The 21,936-nt window shown below is 43.8% G+C and overlaps 1 protein-coding gene across 1 annotated transcript in view; it reads right to left on the bottom strand.

The window, feature by feature from the left end:
• The window catches only part of ttn.2 (titin, tandem duplicate 2), a 217,539-nt gene extending 210,874 nt beyond the window's left edge, over nt 1-6,665 (bottom strand). Inside the window, 3 exon segments of the mRNA XM_039599816.1 lie at nt 1,431-1,634; nt 1,750-1,853; nt 6,555-6,665. Of these exon segments, the coding sequence (XP_039455750.1) occupies nt 1,431-1,634; nt 1,750-1,840 (295 nt within the window). The 5' untranslated portion in view covers nt 1,841-1,853; nt 6,555-6,665.
• Nucleotides 6,666-21,936: the final 15,271 nt, after the last annotated feature.

Here is a 21,936-nt window from a genome sequence, read left to right as displayed (position 1 = left end):
GATGCTGTCATGTCAATGTGGACCAAAATCACTTTGTTAAAGCTATCTCATGAAAAACTGAAAACTGAAAAGAAATTGAAAACAAAAGGGAACCAAGCTGGTACTAGCAAGTGTACGTGTGTACATGATAAAATGACCGCCAACATGGAGTCCTGATGTCTTTTATATTATCATTAATAAATTAAAATCAATGATTCAGACCTCAGTAGGTTTAAGTTTGTTAATAACTTTATGCAATGATATGCTGCAACAGCTGCATCTATACTGAGTTTATCACTGGATTAAGTGACCGGACGTCATCCCACATCCACCCCCGTCAAAGACCAGCAGGATACATTTAGACTCGCACTAACCGACAGAGAGTTTAAGGATCTCATCTAAGATTCATTTTACTGTAGCATAGATGTAGCAACATTAATTATCCATCCGTCTTCTTCCGCTTATCAGAGACAGCAGCCCACGCAGAGAAGCCCAGACCTCCCTCTCCCCAGCCACCTCCTCCAGCTTGTCGGGGGGAACGCCAAGGTGCCGCCCCCCCCGTGTCCTGGGTCTGCCCTCCTCCCGGTGGGACATGCCCGGAACACCTCACCCAGGAGGCATCCTTGTCAGATGCCCGAACCACCTCAACTGGCTCCTTTCGATGTGGAGGAGCAGCGGCTCTACTCTGAGCCCCTCCCGGATGGCCGAACTTCTCACCCTATCTCTAAGGGAGAGGCCAGCCACCCTTCGGAGGAAGCTCATTTCCGCCACTTGTATCCGCGATCTCGTTCTTTCGGTCACTACCCACAGCTCGTGACCATAGGTGAGGGTAGGGACGTAGATCGACCGGTAAATTGAGAGCTTGGCTTTTACACTCAGCTCTCTCTTCACCACAACAGACCGGTACAGCGTCCGCATCGCTGCAGCTGCTGCACCAATCCGTCTGTCGATCTCCGACTCCCTTCTCCTGTCACACGTGAACAAGACCCAGAGATACTTAAGCCCTTCCAACAATAATTATTTGTTTTTAAATGTATTTGCGCCTCTGCTGCTTTTGATGGTATTTATGATACTGCCATTTTGGGCATCTCTTTCTGCCTCTATAGTGTATTGGTTTACACATTCAGCAACAAGCAAACTGCAAACTGATAATTGAGATGATGGAGAGTTGTAGTAGAAAGGTAAGGTGTACGAAATGAATGAATGAATTAAATCCCCTTATTCTTGAGCTATCGCATTTACATGGTTTTAGAAAACTTTGCCTGTTGGACCTTGAGGTTGAGGTCTGAGAGCAAACCAGATGTTTGTAGCAGCAGTCTGAATGCTATAGGATCCAGTGACTATGTAAGTGATTGGAACACCTGAATTCAATGATTTGAATGGGTAAATACGTTAGTGTATGTTTCCTGTGTTTTCCCAGGTCACCGGTGTCCCAGCCTCCCTGCTCTCACCTGTAACGAGGAGTTCAGCGGTGCTTGTGGCTTGTCCAGCTCCGTTCGTGGCTCTAACAGAAAACCTTCCGCTGTGTGCAGCCGTCACAGCAGGAATCCTCAGAACAGCGCGGCCATCGCTGAACAAGATCTGTATACCTGGCAGAGTGGTGGTGGAAAGAACCTGGCCATCACGGAACCAGCTCACCTCGGGAACTGGAGAACCTGAGGACGACAGAAAAGTACTATTTTGTAGCAATCGTGGAATATTTGACAATGCTGACAGTCACAAATGGTCGGGTTCAACATGTGAGTCGGTTCAGCCTGGAAGCTGTCTTACCACTAATTTGAGCCTCAAACGTCGCGGCACTACCCTCAAGTGCCACGACGCTCTGTAGCGGCTGTGTGAATGTCGGTGCTTGTGTTGACATGTCGGCTGGCACCCTACACACAAATAAGACAAAGACACAGTCAGTGGACACGTCAGACAACATCAACAAATTAGTCCAGCATAAAATGAAACGTCCTTTCAAACATTGTTTTTTCATTTTAGTTACCAAATGATCCAAATGAATCAATAACAGTGAAGTTGAATTTCGTGACCATGTTGTTGGCATTACCCGGCAGCAAATATCAGTATCACTCCACATCATGCTAGGAAGTGGACATACAGGGATTTTTTTTAGGGATGAGAGGAATCAATCCAGAGAGATAAGGTCTATCTTTGAGACTGCTCCAGTTCAGCTCAGCAGTTTTTAGCCTCTAATTATTTTTGTGAGAGACGTTTGTTGTTAGTTTTTTACAGTTTTGGAGAAAACTAAGATGCACTCTTTAACCCTGTAAGACCCAACCCGTCAAAACATAGCCAGCCATGTTTATTAACCCTTATAAACAAAATCCACAAATGTATTTGTTTTTTGCTCTAACATGTTGTGTATGATATATTTTATTCTATATTTATTCTATATTTTGTATTGCATGGGATACATTGGGTGTTTTTGGCAACTTTTTGTTAACAACAATGTTAATTTTAGACAAAAAAAAGAGTTTTGTCCATAACATTTTGAAATTATGTATTGATCATGTTGATGAGATCGACGTCTCAGAAACTCAAAGGGCATTATAGGGTTAAGACTTGAGATTTTTTTAGTTTAACTCACGAGTCCAGATGATTTTTACAAATAGCCTCTAACTATTTTTGTTTATAGACATAATTCATGGTTTGTACCTTTTTATTGAATTATCCACAGAGACAGGGCTGTAAAGGACAAATCTAAAGCTAACTATACCTTTACATTGGAAACAGCAACTTTGACTTTGGATGACTTTGGGTTTTTTCATGCTGTCAGTCAAACAGCACGACTTCAGACAAGCTTTTCTTTTTCTTTTCCAAAGTTAGTGAGACGGCTTTAACTTCAGTTTGGACATCTCAAAGGGAATCACCACTGGAGCAGAGTTTTACCCAAGAATGCAGTGACAGCAGTAATACTGTAACCTTCACTTATGAGTCCTATGAATTTAAGGTGCATTGTGGGTAATATAGGTGATATGAAGAAAGACACATTTGGAACCATTCATGTGCAGAACAATATTACAAGCATTACGTTCTTCTATAATCTGAGTGAGAAATATATTTCAGGATGAACCTTTGCATATTCTGTACCAAATACATGTCTTTATATTCCTTATCTGGAAAAATGAAGACATCTTCCTGTGTTTTGGTAACGACCACAGATGAATTAGATCATCTCCACTTAGAATGTCTTTACAGAGTTTGCCCATCATACACAGATACACAGCATCAGTTTTAAAATATTCAAATGTGACTAACACAACAAATATCTTTCAGCACTCTAAGAAACTACACTATCTTTGTCTTCATGAAACTGCATCAAATATCCCACTGCTGCTCACTCCAATAAATAAAACATGTGTAAAAACACAAACACCTGTATCTGAGGCTCTGTAGATGCCCTGTTGTGTCCATAGCTTCTCTTTGATGGTTAGTGTGCTGACAGTAACTCTGGTGAGTTTATTTTAGGAGCGACATCCCCAGATGTAGTCCAGGCTCCTCAGAGTCTGGCTGATAAACCACTAGCTGATCAGGCAGATCAGAACACCAGTTTAAAACTGGGAATCTGCACTCAGGTTTCAGTTCATTCAGTAGATTGGGCTGTGATTTTATGATAGTGTGCTTTTCCTCAGGGTTTTTATCTAATAATTGAACTTTTTTGTAAAAAACGAAATTGTAAAATTTAATATGTTTACTTTACAGATTCTTAAAGGAAAACCACGATATGGATGCATCGTGTCTCAGTTATAGAAAGTGGGGTTTTGTTCTGATGATGTTAAAACCTTTTAGTCCCATGTGGTGTGTGGATGGGCCGTTTACAGTTTCCACATTAAATAAGTGATTCATTAACCCAAAATTCACTTCAATTCAATTTTATTTATACAACACAATCACAACAGCAGTCGCCTCAAGGTGTTATATATTGTGAGGTAAAGAGCCTTTAATAACAGAATAAAGGCTGTATTTTACAAATGTGACTCTAGCCATTGCTATCAGTAACTTGCATTAACAGGAAGTTTGAAATGAGAAGTTTCTAAGTGCCACTTTCAGATTAATAAAGGCATTTTCCAACCCACAGTAATAGGCTTTAAGTCTGAGTTCATGTTTGTAAGGGTGGCTAGCTCACTTAGCATTGCTTCGTCAGGTGACGTCTTGGATTCTCATTCACAAGTGGTGGGAGAGTGGAAGCAAAAAAGCTGCTGGTAGTCACCAAACGAACACTGTTGCAGATGCCTGCATTGGAAATGAACTTCTAAAGTTCCCGGGCTCAAAAGGAGCCAAATTAGGTAGCTGTTACGTATGACTGCATCCTGCATGTTTCTCAGGTTTGTGTCCTGTTTATGTCCAGCCAGTGGGAAACCCAGCTGGGGGCACCAAAGCGGGGCTGGTGCCAATCCCTGGACAGATCACTGGTGCATCTCAGGGCCAACAAAGAGACAGGCAGCAGTTCACACTCTTCCATGATCTAATACTTATTTCCTGAACACGTTTGCTCTTAAAGTTAACTCCAATCTGAGAGAGCTTGAGCTGCTTCTGATCAGCTCTGCTGAGAATCATTAAAGCGATGGTTGGGACCTCCAGTCAACCAATCAATTACCTCTTTTCAGTGATATGGACTTTAATAGCAGGAAATTAACTAGGCGTATAATTCTTCTGAAATTATAACTCCCACTCTGGTGATTAAGGTAATTCAACTTCAACTAGTCGAAAAAAAAAAAAAATCTCAAGAAAACAAAACATTTTGAGCTTCAAACCAAAAAATAATAATTATCATTTCAACATAAAGACATCAATAATTTTATTTGATATATTATGATGTGTGGAATTATCTTATTGCCGTAAACAATTGAGCTAAAATTCTTAATCTCACTTTGTAAGGAGAATGGGCCATTAATAAAATTAATTTTTAAAGTATGTTTATGTATTTTTTTTAATTTTATTTTGTAATTTAATAATTGTTAGTCCATTAGTTTTCCAGGCCATCATCCCAACAACACATAAAAATTAATTTTATTTCCAATTGTAAAGTCTCATTTGTTTCCTTCACACTAAAGAGAAGATGAACATCCAAATATCTGACAGTTCATCCAATTAATCTGATCTTTTGAATACCATAAAATTTACTCTCCATCCAAAGAATCACAATGTTAATATTATTTATTATTTTATTAACGACATTAATAATTTTATATATAAAATCATATATGTCATCATCATAAAAGAGTAATATATTTTATTATTTTAATTATTTTATTTATTTAAAATTAGTAAATAATTAACAATTTATAGCAATCATTGTGTAATAAATAACAAAAAGGACTACCCTAAGCCCCTAAAAATATTGTGTGAATAAAAACATAAAGACATATATAGTTTTACTTTTAAATGATTAACATGAGTTTTTCAACATTTTTAAACCTCTTAAGAAACATGTTCTCATCTTTATAGCATGCGGAGTAATAATATCATAACAGTTATGATGTGGGACCTACTGAACAATAACAAAGACTGAATATAGCTAAACAGATGAAAAACACTGAACGATCACATCATGTCAGATTTCAGAAACTGAGCCGGAGGCAAAGCCGACCAGCAAGGGGAGCGTTTATAACACATTAGTTACACTCTCACTCCACCAGAGTTCAGACTGTCTGGACTGAAACGTTCATTTGCTGCTCACTTTTAAAATCCAGAATTTGGTAAAATAATGATGAGACCTAAAAGAAGCAGCAATAATAATGTAAACACTGAATAATTATTACTAATCATTTAATTTCAGCTTTAAAAGCAGAAATAAGATAACTCGCTAATAATTCTAAGAATTATTACATTTTCTGTTATAACTGAGTCCTGCTTTATCTTTAACTTTATTCATTTGTATTCATATTATAAGATTTTTATAAACAGTTAAAATAAATTACACAGTGAATGTATTTAATACAACAACAAAAACACTTAACTGAGATTTTATGTACTTTTTAAAATTGCAAATCAATTTTCTTGGGCTGTTAAATTATAGGACACGTCTGGAAACATCTTAAAAGCAATGACAGCGTAAACCAGCTAAATGCAAGAACCTCCACTTGAAAAATAAAACACAGGCTGCAAGATCAAAACATTATATTAACTAAATGATGTTAAATTTATTCTAAATACATTTAATAAAACTAAAATACAAACTGGGCTCAGCTGTTGACTATTCTGTGCTCTAAAATAAAAGCTTCTTGAGGTGTTGCTGCAGTCAGTCACCACCACCACCCCAATCCGTGCCCGGGGGTTGGGCGCTAAAGCCAACGACTAAAAATATCACCACCTCCAACCCAACACATCTCAGTTTGATTGACAGGCACCATGTGGCACATATCTGAAGGGGCAACTGATAGCCCTGCTGCTGATTCCCTTAAAAAGCCATCAGCCACTCAGCTGGGATCCAATCTGATGTTCTCAGCGGCTATTCTGGGATGCCCTGCTCTAACCTTCAGCTAAAAAAATATTTAAAAAATCACTTTGTCTGGTTCTCTGTTGGAGCTTATTAATCACAAAAGTATAAAAAAAACTTTAAAGACACTTACTTGTCTGGACAAGGATGCCTGGGAAGCCCAGATTTGGGCGCTCAGCAGGAAATCTAAAATCTTTATCCAGAAAACGGAGTCAGAAAATCCAAAAGGGGAACAGTTGAGCCTCAAAGGAACCCCAAAGAAAAAAACAAAACTACAGGCCTACGCCGCCGTGTAGTTTTGTAGTTTTCCTCGTAACAGCAGTCCCTCCAGCCGAGGCGTCCAGGCTGGGAACGCTGACTCTGCTCAGGGCAGCTGGTCGGCCGATTGAGGCCTTTATACTGCTGTGACATCACACAGGGCACCACATGACATTGGTCAGCTCTGTACGGCAATGCAGGGGATTGTGGGAGGAAGGGCAGACATTTTATGCAACTTGTCCCACCTGTCAGCTACTTTAGTCAAGGCAGCCTCTTCCTCATTGTATGTGCTTCAAAGAATCAGGAGATTTGTTTGAAAGTTACGGCGTTACCAAAGTTATCTATAAACTCAATCTGATCATCTGATCAATGCCAACCTTTAAATTTCTCTGCAGATATGGTGGTGGGGGGTTCATCTGATGGTGACTCAGTAGTATAATACAATGTTTGCTCTTTTATCTCTTGCTAACAAAAATCTGGATGTTGATTTTTCTTATCACTGTGTGAATGCATTAATGTACAATCAGCTGAAGAGGCTTTTCAAATGATTTTTTGTATTGATTTTATCTTTGATGTTAAGAATCCCCACCTGCCTAATAGAGTTATTAAGTTGTTTAGAAACCTCATGTTAAAATTGAGTCTAAAACCTGCTAACGACTGGGATCATAGAGGGAATTCCTTCTTTTTTGTTTCTCATAAGTAAAAGTGAAAACGGTCCGAGTGCAAAGATGCAGATTAGGCTGAAGGGACAGACGACTTTACGAACTAAGCAAGAACTGACTTAAGTAAGGTAATATTAGTTGTACAAGTAAACTTGCCAGGTTACTACTAGCCAATATTGGCGATTGTTGATATTTGTGTGTGTATTGTTAGCTGTCTGAAAATAATATTTAGTACATGTAGATGATTCCTGCTCTAAAAAAACCCTCAAACTAAAAATTAAGTCATTTGTAAAAATTAGCAAACATGCAAACCACAAAGTCAACCCTATCCAGTTTTAGGTCTAAAGTGAATAACTGATTTATTGTGATATTTAAGGTGGATCCAGAGCCTCCTTTGTTGAAACTGGTAGAGCTTAGGACTACGTCCAGCATTTTACTGAAAATTCTGGAAAGCAAGTCAGAGTTAGGATCAAAATACTGTTGGCAAGTTGTAACACTGTTTTGTCTGTTAGTATCTTTTATTTAGAAGTACGGTGCAGTTTTCATCCAATATTTCAAAAGCAGATGTCTTAATATTCTAGTATTCACTACACGGCAAGTTCTTGTTACATTTCTCTATAGCTCACCACTTCATGTTATTTGATGCAGATATCTATGCAGCCAATCACATGGCAGCAACTCACTGAATGTTGGGATGTAGACTTGATCAAGATGAACTTTGATGGGCTACAACACCAGAAGACAAGACCAGATGCCAGTCCTGTGAGCTAAGAACAAGAAACTGAGATTATGATTCACTCAGATTTTGGTCTGTAAAAATCATGAAAGCATCCGTCCTGCCTTGTATCAATAGTTCAGGCTGGTGGTGGAGTAATAGAGTGGGGAGGGGGGTGGTTTGGTATACTTTGGGCCCCTTAGTACCAACTCAGCATTGTTTAAACATTTCTGTGTTTTTCTTGCGTCATGATGAAATCATACTGACTTACCTGCTGCAGGTTTTCAGCAAGCAAATGTTGTCCTGAAGTGGTGCCTGCTCCACTGTGCTTTTCTCATTAGCCTCACAACAGCCAATCAGGTCACTGCTCAGTTTGTAGAGCTGTTCGTGTCAATCAAAGCGAGCCATCAACAACTCACCACAACAGCAACAGAGTACTTTTGTGTTTTTGTGTGCTGATACTCTAACTGCATGTGTGCTTTTTCTATAACCTATATTTAATTTAATGATTCAAAAAGATATGAAGAGACAATCAGCTCTTCCAAACAAAAACTGAAAAGGATATTAACTTTTTCAGTTATCTATTTATTAAAATGTGAGATGTTATAACTGTTTGTGAAAAGTAAGTTCACTCTTCACAGTAGAAACTCGTGGTGTTTATCACTGACATTGTCCTATTTTTTTTTATTTTTTTTATCTAGTTTTCACTAGATTTGCTACTGTGAAAGATCAATTTCTAGTTCAACTTCAACTTTTGTACGGATCTTATGACATCATTAAGTATATTTATAATGCATGAATTCATAGTTGAATCAAAAGATCCAAGCTGCTCAGTCAACAAGGCCATGGAGCATGCACAAACCATAACAAGCTACCTTTGGTCTGGATCAAACATATTTACTGTTTCTCCGGCCAAACAACTCCATCTTTGTGCTCTTTGGCTGTCTGTTAACTGGCAAACTGTAGGTTTGTTCTAATGTTGTTGAGGTTTCTTTGATGGGCTTTTTTGTTTTGTTTTGTTTTGTTTTGTTTTGACAGTCTTCCAATAAATGGGAATTTACAAAATCTCTTTTTCATTGAAGATGAGAAAGATACAGATATGTGTCAGTAACAGTATATGTCACCTGCAGAAAATCTGATAAAATGTTGAGCTTCTTGGAATCTTTTGTAGATGACTTGCCACACAATCAAATGATTTATGTTCATATTTCATATATAAACTCTTAAAGTCTAAGACTATGTGAAGCCATTCTGCATAAACACTGGAGAATGCTGACTAACATATTGTTTCAAAATGTCCTGTTGCATCATTTTCACATTTAAACTTTTCAATGATGACCTTGTCATCCTTGGCAAGACAACTCCCATTGGCCAATAAAGATGATCACTTAGAATAACTTTTTATTGTTTTACAGTGACCTTTCGTTCTGGGGTGACAAGTAGAGCCAAACTACACTATTAATATATTTTATTTTAACAGTATTTGGTAAGTAAACAACCACAGCAGGTTGTTTTTAAATAATACCCATTTTTATAAAAGTTATTTTCACTAAACCTACAGAAATAGGTTTTCAAAATATTAACTTCTGCTGTCCCTTAGAAGAAAGCAATTGTTTTCTAATTTCTGATTAATACTGTTATGGCCGGGTGGCCAAAACCAGGTGAATGGACCCAAACGCAGACACAGAACGGAGGCAAAAGGTTCAAACGTGATAACAAAACTTTTATTTACAAATAACTCTGACAGTCAGGTGATGGCTGTGAACTAAAAGTTTCGATCATGAGCTACGAACTATGAGATGGAACATGAAATATGAACGATGAAGTAGAAACATGATCTATGAATCATGAGTTATGGACACAACTCGGGGATTGGATTGTGGCTCAGGTGGGGAGGTCAGTGGCACTGGAACACAGAGAGAGAGAAATGTAAGTGATGGCAGCCATTGGTCAGGTAAGTAGAGTAAGTAAAATGGAAGTGTCTTACAGGTTTTGCAGGTGGAGGCTGGTGGGAGGGGAAGGCAGGCCAGGTGAGTGTCCAGAAGCCGAGGGTCCAGAGGGAGTGTTTTCCCTGAAACTAAAAGTAAAAATTAAAAATTAAATTAATTAAAATTAAACTAAAATTAGTTGAAATGGTTCAACTTCACCGTTGCTTCATTTAAACTTTTCGTTTACTTACTGACGACCATATAAAGTGAAAACAGTGATATCTGGTTTTGGTACTGAAAAAAACCCCAAAAAACAAAACCAAAAAACAGTTTGGTGAGAGTATAAGGTGGAAAGATGGTTACATCTACAATGTAAATAGTCATGAAAATAAATAAAAAACATTAAATGAGAAGGTGTGTCCAAACTTTTGAGTAGTAGTGTATCCCCTCTGAGGATCTACTAGATGATGTGAATGCAGCACTACAGACAATACCTACTGCTACCATTAGACTAACCAGCTGATCTACGCTACGGCAGCAGTAATCAGTGCTTGGCTACAAGATGAACAGCCACAAGGAGCAATATCCTCCATGGAGAGGGAGACTAGAGGACAAGATCAAGGTGGCACGGAAGGAGTTTAGACTACAGTCACGATGAAAAGTTTAAGACCACTTGAAAAATGTCAAAACATATATTTGCATGGTTGGATCTTAACAAGATTTGAAGTACAGCTTCAACATGCAACAAAAAGCAATAGAATTGAGACAAAACAATTTTTTGAGCATGCAATTTGCATGCATGAACATGCAAATGCTGTTCATGACTTTAGAACATCAACTCTATGTAAACCTGTGTGAAACTGGTAAATTGTATTTTTTAAAGCATTAAAAAACACGGATAGCTCCAGCTAAGTGTGGTGGTGATATTAATCCTCATGTGACTGGAAAATCAATCTGTTTATTGATCACTGATCAGTTATGACTGATCACACTGCACCTCACAATACCCCTGCTCCTCAGATGGCATGTATGTGTATGTACATATATGTAAGAGTGTATGTGGAAATATGTGTGTGTATGTATGTACGCGTGCATATATGTATATGTGCAAATATATAAAAAAAACAAACAAAAAAACACCCATCTTGCCCCTGCGGGCGGTTTATCCTTCAAGCTCGGGTCCTCTACCAGAGGCCTGGGAGCTTGAGGGTCCTGCGCAGTATCTTAGCTGTTCCCAGGACTGCGCTCTTCTGGACAGAGATCTCCGATGTTGTTCCCGGGATCTGCTGGAGCCACTCGCCTAGCTTGGGAGTCACCGCACCTAGTGCTCCGATTACCATGGGGACCACCGTTACCTTCACCCTCCACATCCTCTCGAGCTCTTCTCTGAGCCCTTGGTATTTCTCCAGCTTCTCGTGTTCCTTCTTCCTGATATTGCTGTCATTGAACCGCTACATCGATCACTATGGCCGTCTTCTTCCGTTTGTCTACCACCACTATGTCCGGTTGGTTAGCCACCACCATTGTGTCCGTCTGCATCTGGAAGTCCCACAGGATCTTAGCTCGGTCATTCTCCATCACCCTTGGGGCATCTCCCATTTGACCTTGGGACTTCCAGGTTATACTCGGCACAGATGTTCCTGTACACCATGCCGGCCACTTGGTTATGGCGTTCCATGTATGCCTTGCCTGTTAGCATCTTGCACCCTGCTGTTATGTGCTGGATTGTCTCTGGGGCATCTTTACACAGCCTGCACCTGGGGTCTTGCCTGGTGTGATAGACCCCAGCCTCTATGGATCTTGTGCTCAGAGCTTGTTCTTGTGCTGCCATGATTAGTGCCTCTGTGCTGTCTTTCAGTCCAGCTTTGTCCAGCCACTGGTAGGATTTCTGGATATCAGCCACCTCCTCTATCTGCCGGTGGTACATACCATGCAGGGGCCTGTCCTTCCATGATGGTTCCTCGTCTCCCTCCTCTTTCTTGGGTTTCTGCTGCCTGAGGTATTCACTGAGCACGCTGTCAGTTGGGGCCATCTTCGTGATGTATTCGTGGATGTTTCTTGTGTCATCCTGGACTGTGGTGCTGACACTCACCAGTCCCCGGCCCCCTTCCTTCCGCTTAGCGTACAGCCTCAGGGTGCTGGACTTGGGGTGAAACCCTCCATGCATGGTCAGGAGCTTTCTTGTCTTTATGTCAGTGGCTTCTATCTCCTCCTTTGGCCAGCCTATTACCCCAGCAGGGTACCTGATCACAGGCAGGGCGTAGGTTGATGGCCCGGATCTTGTTCTTACCGTTCAGCTGACTCCTCAGGACTTGCCTGACCCTCTGCAGGTACTTGGTGGTTGCAGCTTTCCTAGAGGCCTCTTCATGGTTCCCATTCACCTGCGGGATCCCCAGGTACTTGTAACTGTCCTCTATGTCTGCAATGTTGCCTTCTGGTAGTTCGATCCCCTCAGTTCTGACTACCTTCCCTCTCTTTGTTACCATCCGACTAAGCTTCTCCAGTCCGAATGACATTCCAATGTCATTGCTGTATAGCCTGGTAGTGTGTATCAGTGAATCGATGTCTCGTTCACTCTTGGCATACAGCTTGATGTCATCCATGTACAGGAGGTGGCTGACAACTGCTCCGTTCCGTAGTTGGTATCCGTAGCCAGTCTTGTTAATGATCTCACTGAGGGGGTTCAGGCCTATGCAGAACAGCAGTGGGGACAGAGCATCTCCTTGGTAGATCCCGCACTTGATGGTGACTTGTGCTATGGGCTTGGAGTTGGCCTCTAGTGTTGTACGCCACAACCCCATTGAGTTCCTGATGAAGGCTCTTAGGGTCCTGTTGATCTTGTACAATTCTAGGCATTCCAGTATCCAGCTATGGGGCGCTGAGTCATAGGCCTTCTTGTAATCAATCCAGGCAGTGCACAGGTTGGTCAGCCTGGTCTTGCAGTCTCGGCTGACTGTTCTGTCTACCAGTAGCTGGTGTTTTGCGCCTCTGGTATTCTTGCCAATCCCTTTCTGTGCCCCACTCATGTATTGACCCATGTGCCTGTCCATCTTAGCCGATATGATGCCTGACAGGAGCTTCCATGTAGTACTGAGGCAGGTTATTGGTCGGTAGTTGGATGGGACCGGTCCCTTCTTGGGGTCCTTGGGGATCAGGACCATCCGACCTTCGGTTAGCCACTCTCTCTCGTTAACTAGCAGCTGGTTCATTTGTGCCGCCAGATGCTCGTGGAGTGCAGTCAGCTTCTTCAGCCAGTTGGCGTGAACCATGTCGGGCCCTGGTGCTGTCCAACTCTTCATACTGGAGACCCTTTCTTGGATGTCTGCCACTGTGATGGTTACTGGACCCTGTTCAGGGAGGTCGCTGTGGTCTGCCCTCAGATCCACTAGCCACTGAGCACTGCCGTTATGGGTTGCGTCTTTCTCCCATATGCTCTTCCAGTATTGCTCCGTCTCCAGCCTTGGTGGTGCTGTTCTCTTATTGTTCTCTTGCCACTGAGAGTACACCTTTGCTGGTTCTGTGGAGAACAGCTGGTTTATTCTCCTGCCTTCTATCTCTCTGGTGTACCTCCTCAAGCGGCTGGCCAAGGTTGTGAGTCTTTGCTTGGCAGTTTCCAAGACCTCAGGTATGGACAGCTTGCTGTATTTCTTATGCACCTTCTTTGTCGTGCCTTTCTGCAACTCCGTTAGTTGGCTAACCTCCCTTCATGCTACTTTGATCTTGCCCTCTAGCCTCCTTCTCCATGGAGGGTACTGCCCCTTGTGGCTGTTCAACTTGTAGCCAAGCATCTCACTGATCACTGCTGCCGTATTGTAGATCAGCTTGTTAGTGTCAGTAATCGTGGTTGTAGGTATCGTCCGTAGTGCTGCATTAACATCATCTAGCAGACCTTCTGAGGGTACTTCACGTAATCTTGGTAACCGCCACGGGGATCCAGGTTTCAAGCTTGGCCATGATCATATCTTTCAGGTCAGTTCCTCTCGCACTCAACGATCCTTCTCCTATCGCACTTGGGGCTATGTACCCAATCTCGGGTGGTGGGGGTGATGATATCTCCCCTGACCTGGCGTCCTGACTCCTCCTTGCCGTAGCATTTATGTTGTACCTCGTCAATCTCTAGCTGTGAGAGCAGTCCCTTCTTTCGAATGTTGGAACACTGAGCTACTAGTTGTTTCGCCGTCATTGTGGATGTTGGGTATCGAAGAATCCATAGGTCCCTCATCCTATTCATGTAACCCCTTCCGCCAGGGTTACTTGTGTAGTAGCATTCCAACAACACCCTATTTTCGTCTCTTGCCCACCGATGCAGCTGGATATATATATATATATATGTCTGCTTCTTGATGCATTCTCAATCATCCAGGAAAGTAAATCTCCAAAAGTTGAATCTGTTCATCTGGACGTAGCGTTTTGTGGGAGAAACGTTTCGTCACTCATCCAAGTGACTTCTTCAGTCTCAGCTGACTGCAGGTTTCCCCAAACCTTATAAACAGTACATTTGCATAATGACTGAAACCAGCCCACTGAAGGAACAATGGGCTGTGAGGTCAGTTCCTTAATCATAATTATGCAAATTCCCATGACCATTGATCATCACTGACCAAAACCCACTGATCAAAGAACACTGATCAATGGCCATGAGTACCATTCACAGAGAGTTGGGGGATGGCTGCAATCACAGCATTGTAAGAACTGACCTCACAGCCCATTGTTCCTTCAGTGGGCTGGTTTCAGTCATTATGCAAATGTACTGTTTATAAGGTTTGGGGAAACCTGCAGTCAGCTGAGACTGAAGAAGTCACTTGGATGAGTGACGAAACGTTTCTCCCACAAAACGCTACGTCCAGATGAACAGATTCAACTTTTGGAGATATATGTCTGCTCAATTCCGTAGTAGGTATCTGTAGCCACTCTTGTCAATGATCTCACTGAGGGGGTTCAGGCCTATGCAGAACAGCAGTGGGGACAGAGCATCTCCTTGGTAGATCCCGCACTTGATAGTGACTTGTGCTATGGCCTTGAAGTTGGCCTCTGGTGTTGTCCACCATATCCTCATTGAGTTCCTGGTGAAGGCTCTTGGGGTCCTGTTGATCTTATATAGTTCTAGGCATTCCAGTATCCAGCTGTGGGGCATTGAGTCATAGGCCTTCGTGTAATCAATCCAGGCAGAGCACAGGTTGATCAGCCTAGTCCTGCAGTCTCGGCTGACTGCTCTGTCTACCAGTAGCTGGTGTTTTGCGCCTCTGGTATTCTTGCCCATTCCTTTCTGTGCCCCACTCAAGTATTGACCCATGTGCCTGTTCATCTTAGCCGCTATGATGCCTGACAGCAGCTTCCACGTGGTGCTTCTGGGGTTATTGGTCCCTTCTGGGAGTCCTTGAGGAGCCAGGACCATGTTGGGGCCTGGTGCTTCAAGTTGGAGTCATTCTGCCACTGTGGTGAATGGTCTGCCCTGATCCACTAGCCACTGAGCATTGCCGTTATGGGTTGCGTCCTTCTCCCAGCTCTTCCAGTATTGTTCCACTCCAGCCTTGGTGGTGCTGTTCTCATATTGTTCCCCTTGTGCCAGTAGCCCACTTCTCATTAGGGTGCCCGCTCAAACGGACATTGTTGATCCGGGCGACTTCCGAGCGGTATGCCTTCATGTTTATCTTTCTCGTATGTCTATGTAGGCTATATATATATATATATATATATATATATATATATATATATATTCTTTTTTTTCTTTATTCTTTTGCCTGTTAAATTAAAGCTGAAGTGAATTACCAAATTACAGATTGTCGCATTCGAAGACAAAGACTGACTGAACACAGGGAGCAGAGGGAGCGAGAGACACGACTGGGAAACAGAATGAATAAACATGGAGACAGATCTTGGTGAGAGCATCAATGCTGCGAATGTGGAATGGGAGAGCATTCCAAAGAAGAGAGGCCATGGTGGTCAGGCAAGCAGATGGTATAGTTGTTGTTGGAGTTGTTGAAGCGAGACTCTGGTGAGATAGGTGCATCTCCATGCCCCAGCAAGTCTGGGGCAAGTAACAAGACCTTAGAGTGACGGTTTGATCTCAGAGCTGGGACTCCTCCCTGAACCACTAATAAAACAATTTAAACCAGCAATCGGAGAGAGACCGGAAGTTCTCGCCTGCCTAAATTTCACCTAATGACAAGAACCATCACTCAGGGTTGAGCCACGACCTGGAGCTCCTCTGTGGGCCTTCAATAAACCACTTAAGAGACAGGGAGGCTTAGCATCAACCAATGGAAAAAAAAATGGAGAGGACTGACCTTTCGGCTAATGATAGACCAGGGGACGATTTTGACCTGACCAATGAGAAAGGTAACCGATGTTAGGGCCTTCTGAATCACACAGTTTTTGAAATCAAAGTAATTTTCCAGTTTAGAATAAATCAAATGACTCAAGTAACATTTTTTGGTTTTATTTACAATTACATCTTATTTGTTTTTTATTTGACTTATATGTCAAGGAGAAAACTTAGAGCACCATTTCCCCAAATGTGCACTTCTCCTTTTCAGGCATGGTGCTTTCACAACATTCACTTTAGCTCAGGTAATAAAAAATACAATCATCACACAGACAGGAAGTGAACTTTAACATTCAAGGTTCCACTCGAATCTAGAAAGTAAGAAGCACTTTATGAAGCTTATTTCTTGTATTTTGCATCAGTGCAACTGCATCAGTGCAACTGTAAATCAGTTTTAATTAATTTGAACAAATGTAGGAAGAAGCGCCTCCTTTTCACCTTCTGTGATGCATTTACTTCTCACACCTTAAACTAGATGTTGTCAAAGTCAGCATTTCTCATTTCTTATGTAGTTTTTCTAAGACCCAGCTTCAGTGTATGCCTGTAGACTGTGAGACGGAAATATCAATAAATATAGAAATTCACAAATTAGACCATCTTTACATTTTAAGCTTTTTTTGTTTCATGTTTTACATCAAAGAGTTCAACATTTAGATTTTAAAATAAAAACACTGTGACACTAGAAGATAATTTTTTTTAACGATGTTGCTGCAGCAACTTCAAATACTAATTATTCTGGGATTTTATGGTCAAACTATGTGTGTGGAGTAACATGGGCTTTCTCTGATGATGTAAATGTCCTGATTAAGAATCGTTCAGGATTAACAACACAGACTGTTTGAGCAGACACAATCTGTCTTATGGCTCTCAGAGGTTAACATTAGCTTTACAAACACATCTTCTTCATGTCTGTCTACATGGTTTTTATGGATAAAGTGATTTTCAATAGTACAAGCATCGTCTCACTTTTCTTTGCCCTCCAGTGTAAATGCAGGAATTTGCAGTTTTTTTAATGGTCACATCTCAACACTCGGTGCCAAAAACAGGGTTAACCCATGTTTCAATGAAGACCGCTCCACATATCAGGAGCTCTGAAAGTCCCATTTTTTAAAGATTGACCTGATCTCTCTCCCTCCCTCTGTCTCTCAAGAAAACCCAAGAAAACTAGCAATCACTCCTAAAAGATGGGGGTGTTTTATGGCTCTTTATCAGCTGAAACACCGTGTAGCACCTGGATGTTAGAAAACCCCCCCTTACAAGCTGGGGTTGTTAGTCTCCATCCCCGATCTGTACACCCCAGGTGTCTGACCTCTAACCCTTGCTGCTATATGACCCTCCAAGGCCCTTGTGCAGTACTAGTAGTAGTAGTTGTAGTAAAAGCAGTAGTAGTAGTAGTTCTGGTATTGTGTATACATATATGCACAGGCTTCAAGGACCATCACTCTTCGGGCTTACAAACGGTGAAAATATGTCACTTACGCATGCCGCAGTCTTTATTGCAAATTAAAATTCCTCCTCTCCATGAATCGCTACCTTATCGTGGTGGAGGGGTTTGTGTGTCCCAGGGATCCCAGGGGCTATGTTGTCTGGGGCTTTGCCCCTGGTAGGGTCTCCCATGGCAAATTGGTCCTGGGTGAGGGACCAGACAAAGAGCGATTCAGAAGACCCTTATGAAGAGAATATCGAGGGAACAGTTTACCCTGCCGGGATAGGGTTACGGGGCCCCGCCCGAGCCAGGCCCGGGAGGGTGCCCAGGGCGGCGTCTGGTGGCGGGCCTTAGTCCATGGGCTCGGCCGGGCACAGCCCGAAGAGGGGACATGGGCCCATCCTCCCGCAGGCCCACCCACCGCAGGGAGGCGCCATAGGGTCGGGTGCATTGTGTGCTGGGCGGCGGCCAGGGAGCGGAGGCCCTGGCGGACTGATCCCGGCTGCCAAGACTGGCAATAGGGACATGGAATGTCACCTCTCTGGTGGGGAAGGAGCCTGAGTTAGTGCGTGAGGTTGAGAGGTACCGGCTAGATATAGTCGGGCTCACCTCACGCATGGCTTGGGCTCTGGAACCAGTCTCCTGGAGAGGGCTGGACTCTGTCTCAGTCTGGAGTTGCCCCTGGTGAGGCGGCGGGCTGGGGTGGGTATTCTAATATCCCTCGGCTTGCTGCCGATGCGTTGGGGTTTTTCCCGGTGGATGAGAGGGTTTGTTCCCTGCGCCTTAGGGTCGGGAGCGGGTCCTGACTGTCATCTGCGCTTATGCGCCGAGTGGCAGTTCAGAGTACCCAGCCTTCTTAGAGTCCCTAGGGGGTGCTGGAAGGTGCCCCATCTGGAGACTCTGTTGTCCTGCTGGGAGACTTCAATGCTCACATGGGTAACAACAGCGAGACCTGGAGGGGCGTGATTGGGAGGAACGGCCTCCCTGATCTGAATCTGAGCGGTGTTTTGTTATTGGACTTCTGTGCAAATCACAGTTTGGCCATAACGAACACCTTGTTCGAACATAAGAGTGTCCATAAGTGCACGTGGCACCAGGGCGCTCTAGGCCACAGGTCGATGATCGATTTTGTAATCGTATCACCAGACCTGCGACCATATGTTCTGGACACTCGGGTAAAGAGAGGGGCTGAGCTGTCAACTGATCACCACCTGGTGGTGAGTTGGATCAGGTGGCGGGGAGGACGCTGGACAGACCCGGTGCACCTAAGCGTGTAGTGAGGGTGTGCTGGGGCGTCTAGCAGAGGCCCCAGTCCGTGAGATCTTCAACGCACACCTCCGGCAGAGCTTCAACAGTATTCCGAGGGAGACTGGGGACATTGAGTCGAATGGACCATGTTCAGCGTCTCCATCGCCCGAAGCTGCTGCAGTGAGCTGCGGCCGCAAGGTGGTTGGTGCCTGCCGTGGTGGTAACCCCGAACCAAATGGTGGACACCAGAGGTGAAGGAGCCACCAGGCTGAAGAAGGAGTCCTATCGGGCTTGGTTAGCCTGTGGGACTCCGGAGGCAGCCGACAGGTATCGACAGGCCAAGCGGAATGCGGCTCGGGCAGTGGCTGAAGCAAAAACTTGGGTGTGGGAGGAGTTCGGAGAGGCCATGGAAAAAGACTTTCGGACTGCCTCGAAGAGATTCTGGCAAACCGTCAGGCGTCTCAGGAGGGGAAAGCGGTGCTCTACCTGCACTGTGTATAGTGCTGGCGGAGCGCTGCTGACGTCGACTGAGAAAATTGTTCAGGCGGTGGAAGGAATACTTGAGGACCTCCTTAATCCCACTGACACGTCTTCCGAGGAGGAAGTAGAGTCTGGGGATGAGGGGAATGACCTGCCAATTTCCGGGCGAGGTCACTGAGGCAGTTAAACAACTCCTTGGTGGCAGAGCCCTGGTGTTGATGAGGTCCGCCCGAGTTCCTGAAGGCTCTGGACGTTGTAGGGCTGTCCTGGTTGACACGCCTCTACAATGTTGCGTGGAGATCAGGGGCAGTACCCTGGACTGGCAGACCGGGTGGTGGTCCCCATCTTTAAGAAGGGAGACCGGAGGGTGTGTTACAACTACAGGGGATCACACTCCTCAGCCTCCCTGGGAAAGTCTATGCCAGGGTGCTGGAAAGGAGAGTTCGTCCGCTAGTCGAACCCGGATACAGGAGGAAAATGCGGTTTTCGTCCTGGTCGCGGAACACTGGACCAGCTCTTTATCCTCTCAAGGATACCTGAGGGTGCATGGGAGTTTGCCCAACCAGTCTACATGTGTTTTGTGGACCTGGAGAAGGCATTCGACCGTGTCCCTCGGGGTGTCCTGTGGGAGGTGTTGCGGGAGTATGGGGTGTCTGGCCCATTGCTACGGGCCATTCGATCCCTATACAACCGTTGCAAGAGTTTTGGTTATTGCATTGCCGGCAATAAGTCGGACTCATTCCGGTGGGTGATGGGCTCCGCCAGGCTGCCCTTTGTCACCGGTTCTGTTCATAATTTTTATGGACAGGATTTCTAGGCGCAGCCAAGTGGCGGAGGGCTTTTCGCCCGGTGGCCTCAGAATCTCATCTCTGCTTTTTGCGGATGATGTGGTTCTGTTGGCTTCATCAGGTGAGGGCCTCCAGCTCGCACTGGAACAGTTCGCAGCCGAGTGTGAAGCAGTGGGAATGAGGATCAGCACCTCCAAATCTGAGGCCATGGTTCTCAGCCGGAAAAGGGTGGAGTGCCCACTCCGGGTCGGGATGAGTTCCTGCCCCAAGTGGAGGAGTTCAAGTATCTCGGGGTCTTGTTCGCGAGTGATGGGAGAAGGGAGCCGGAGATCGACAGACGGATTAGTGCTGCGGCTGCAGTGCTGCGGCTGCAGTGATGCGGACGCTGCACCGGTCCGTTGTGGTGAAGAGGGAGCTGAGTGTAAAAGCCAAGCTCTCAATTTACCGGTCGATCTACGTCCCTACCCTCACTTATGGCCACGAGCTGTGGGTAGTGACCGAAAGAACGAGATCGCGGATACAAGCGGCAGAAATGAGCTTCCTCCGAAGGGTGGCTGGCCTCTCCCTTAGAGATAGGGTGAGAAGTTTGGCCATCCGGGAGGGGCTCAGAGTAGAGCCGCTGCTCCTCCACATCGAAAGGAGCCAGTTGAGGTGGTTCGGGCATCTGACAAGGATGCCTCCTGGGTGCCTCCTGGGTGAGGTGTTCGGGCATGTCCCACGGGAGGAGGCCCAGGGGCAGACCCAGGACACGCTGGAGAGATTATATCTCTCGGCTGGCCTGGGAACGCCTTGGTGTTCCCCGGATAAGCTGGAGGAGGTGGCTGGGGAGAGGGAGGTCTGGGCTTCTCTGCTTAGGCTGCTGCCCCACGACCCGGCCTCGGATAAAGCGGATGAAGATGGATGGATGGATAAAATTATTGATAGTTTTAAATTCTTTTTATAATGAAAATTTAACCTAAGCTTAGACACAGACTTTACTAATCCCACACTGAGGAAATTCACGTTACACTGGCAAAGGGTCAGCAAGAGAAGGTGAATCAAAGATATATTAAAAGATATAAAAATAAATAAATTCCACAAAAAGTGCACAAATTTATAATAAGTCAAGAAAAAACCTTTTACTAATCTACAAATGATAGTTATTAATAACAGATACACTCAGAGCATTTTGGCACATCAGTATAAAGCTGACTATAATTCCTGATCAGCTAATGTAATACCTTTAAATTAAAGCTGTCCGCGCTTCGGTTAACTCTTTTCTTCTCTCTAAGATTTCTGGTTTTTGTGTAATTGTTTGGCCACAAATATTATTTCCACTTTTGGATAAAGATCACTCTACTGACATGTTTCTTACGAAATGAAGCTTGCCGTGTGCTTATTAAGTTCTTCATTAAGTTCTTATTTATACATGTATATAAAAGGAACGCTGGTTTGAAAAACCATCTCTGAATCGAGGAGGTCTAAGGGTACGTCTTTCACCATCTTACAATCGCGGCAGCCATTCCCCAACTCTCTGTGAGTGGTACTCATGACCATTGATCAGTCATTGTTGATCAATGGTCATGACAATTTGCATATTGATGATCAAGAAACTGACCTCACAGCTGACCTCAAATGTATTGTTTATAAAGTTGGAAACCTGCAGTCAGCTGAGACTGAAGAAGTCACCCGAATGAGTCACGAAA

This window comes from Oreochromis aureus, linkage group 16, assembly GCF_013358895.1.
Source record: "Oreochromis aureus strain Israel breed Guangdong linkage group 16, ZZ_aureus, whole genome shotgun sequence".
NCBI lineage: Eukaryota > Metazoa > Chordata > Actinopteri > Cichliformes > Cichlidae > Oreochromis > Oreochromis aureus.
Note: the sequence above shows the minus strand (reverse complement) of the source record. Positions and strands in the feature narration are given on the sequence as shown.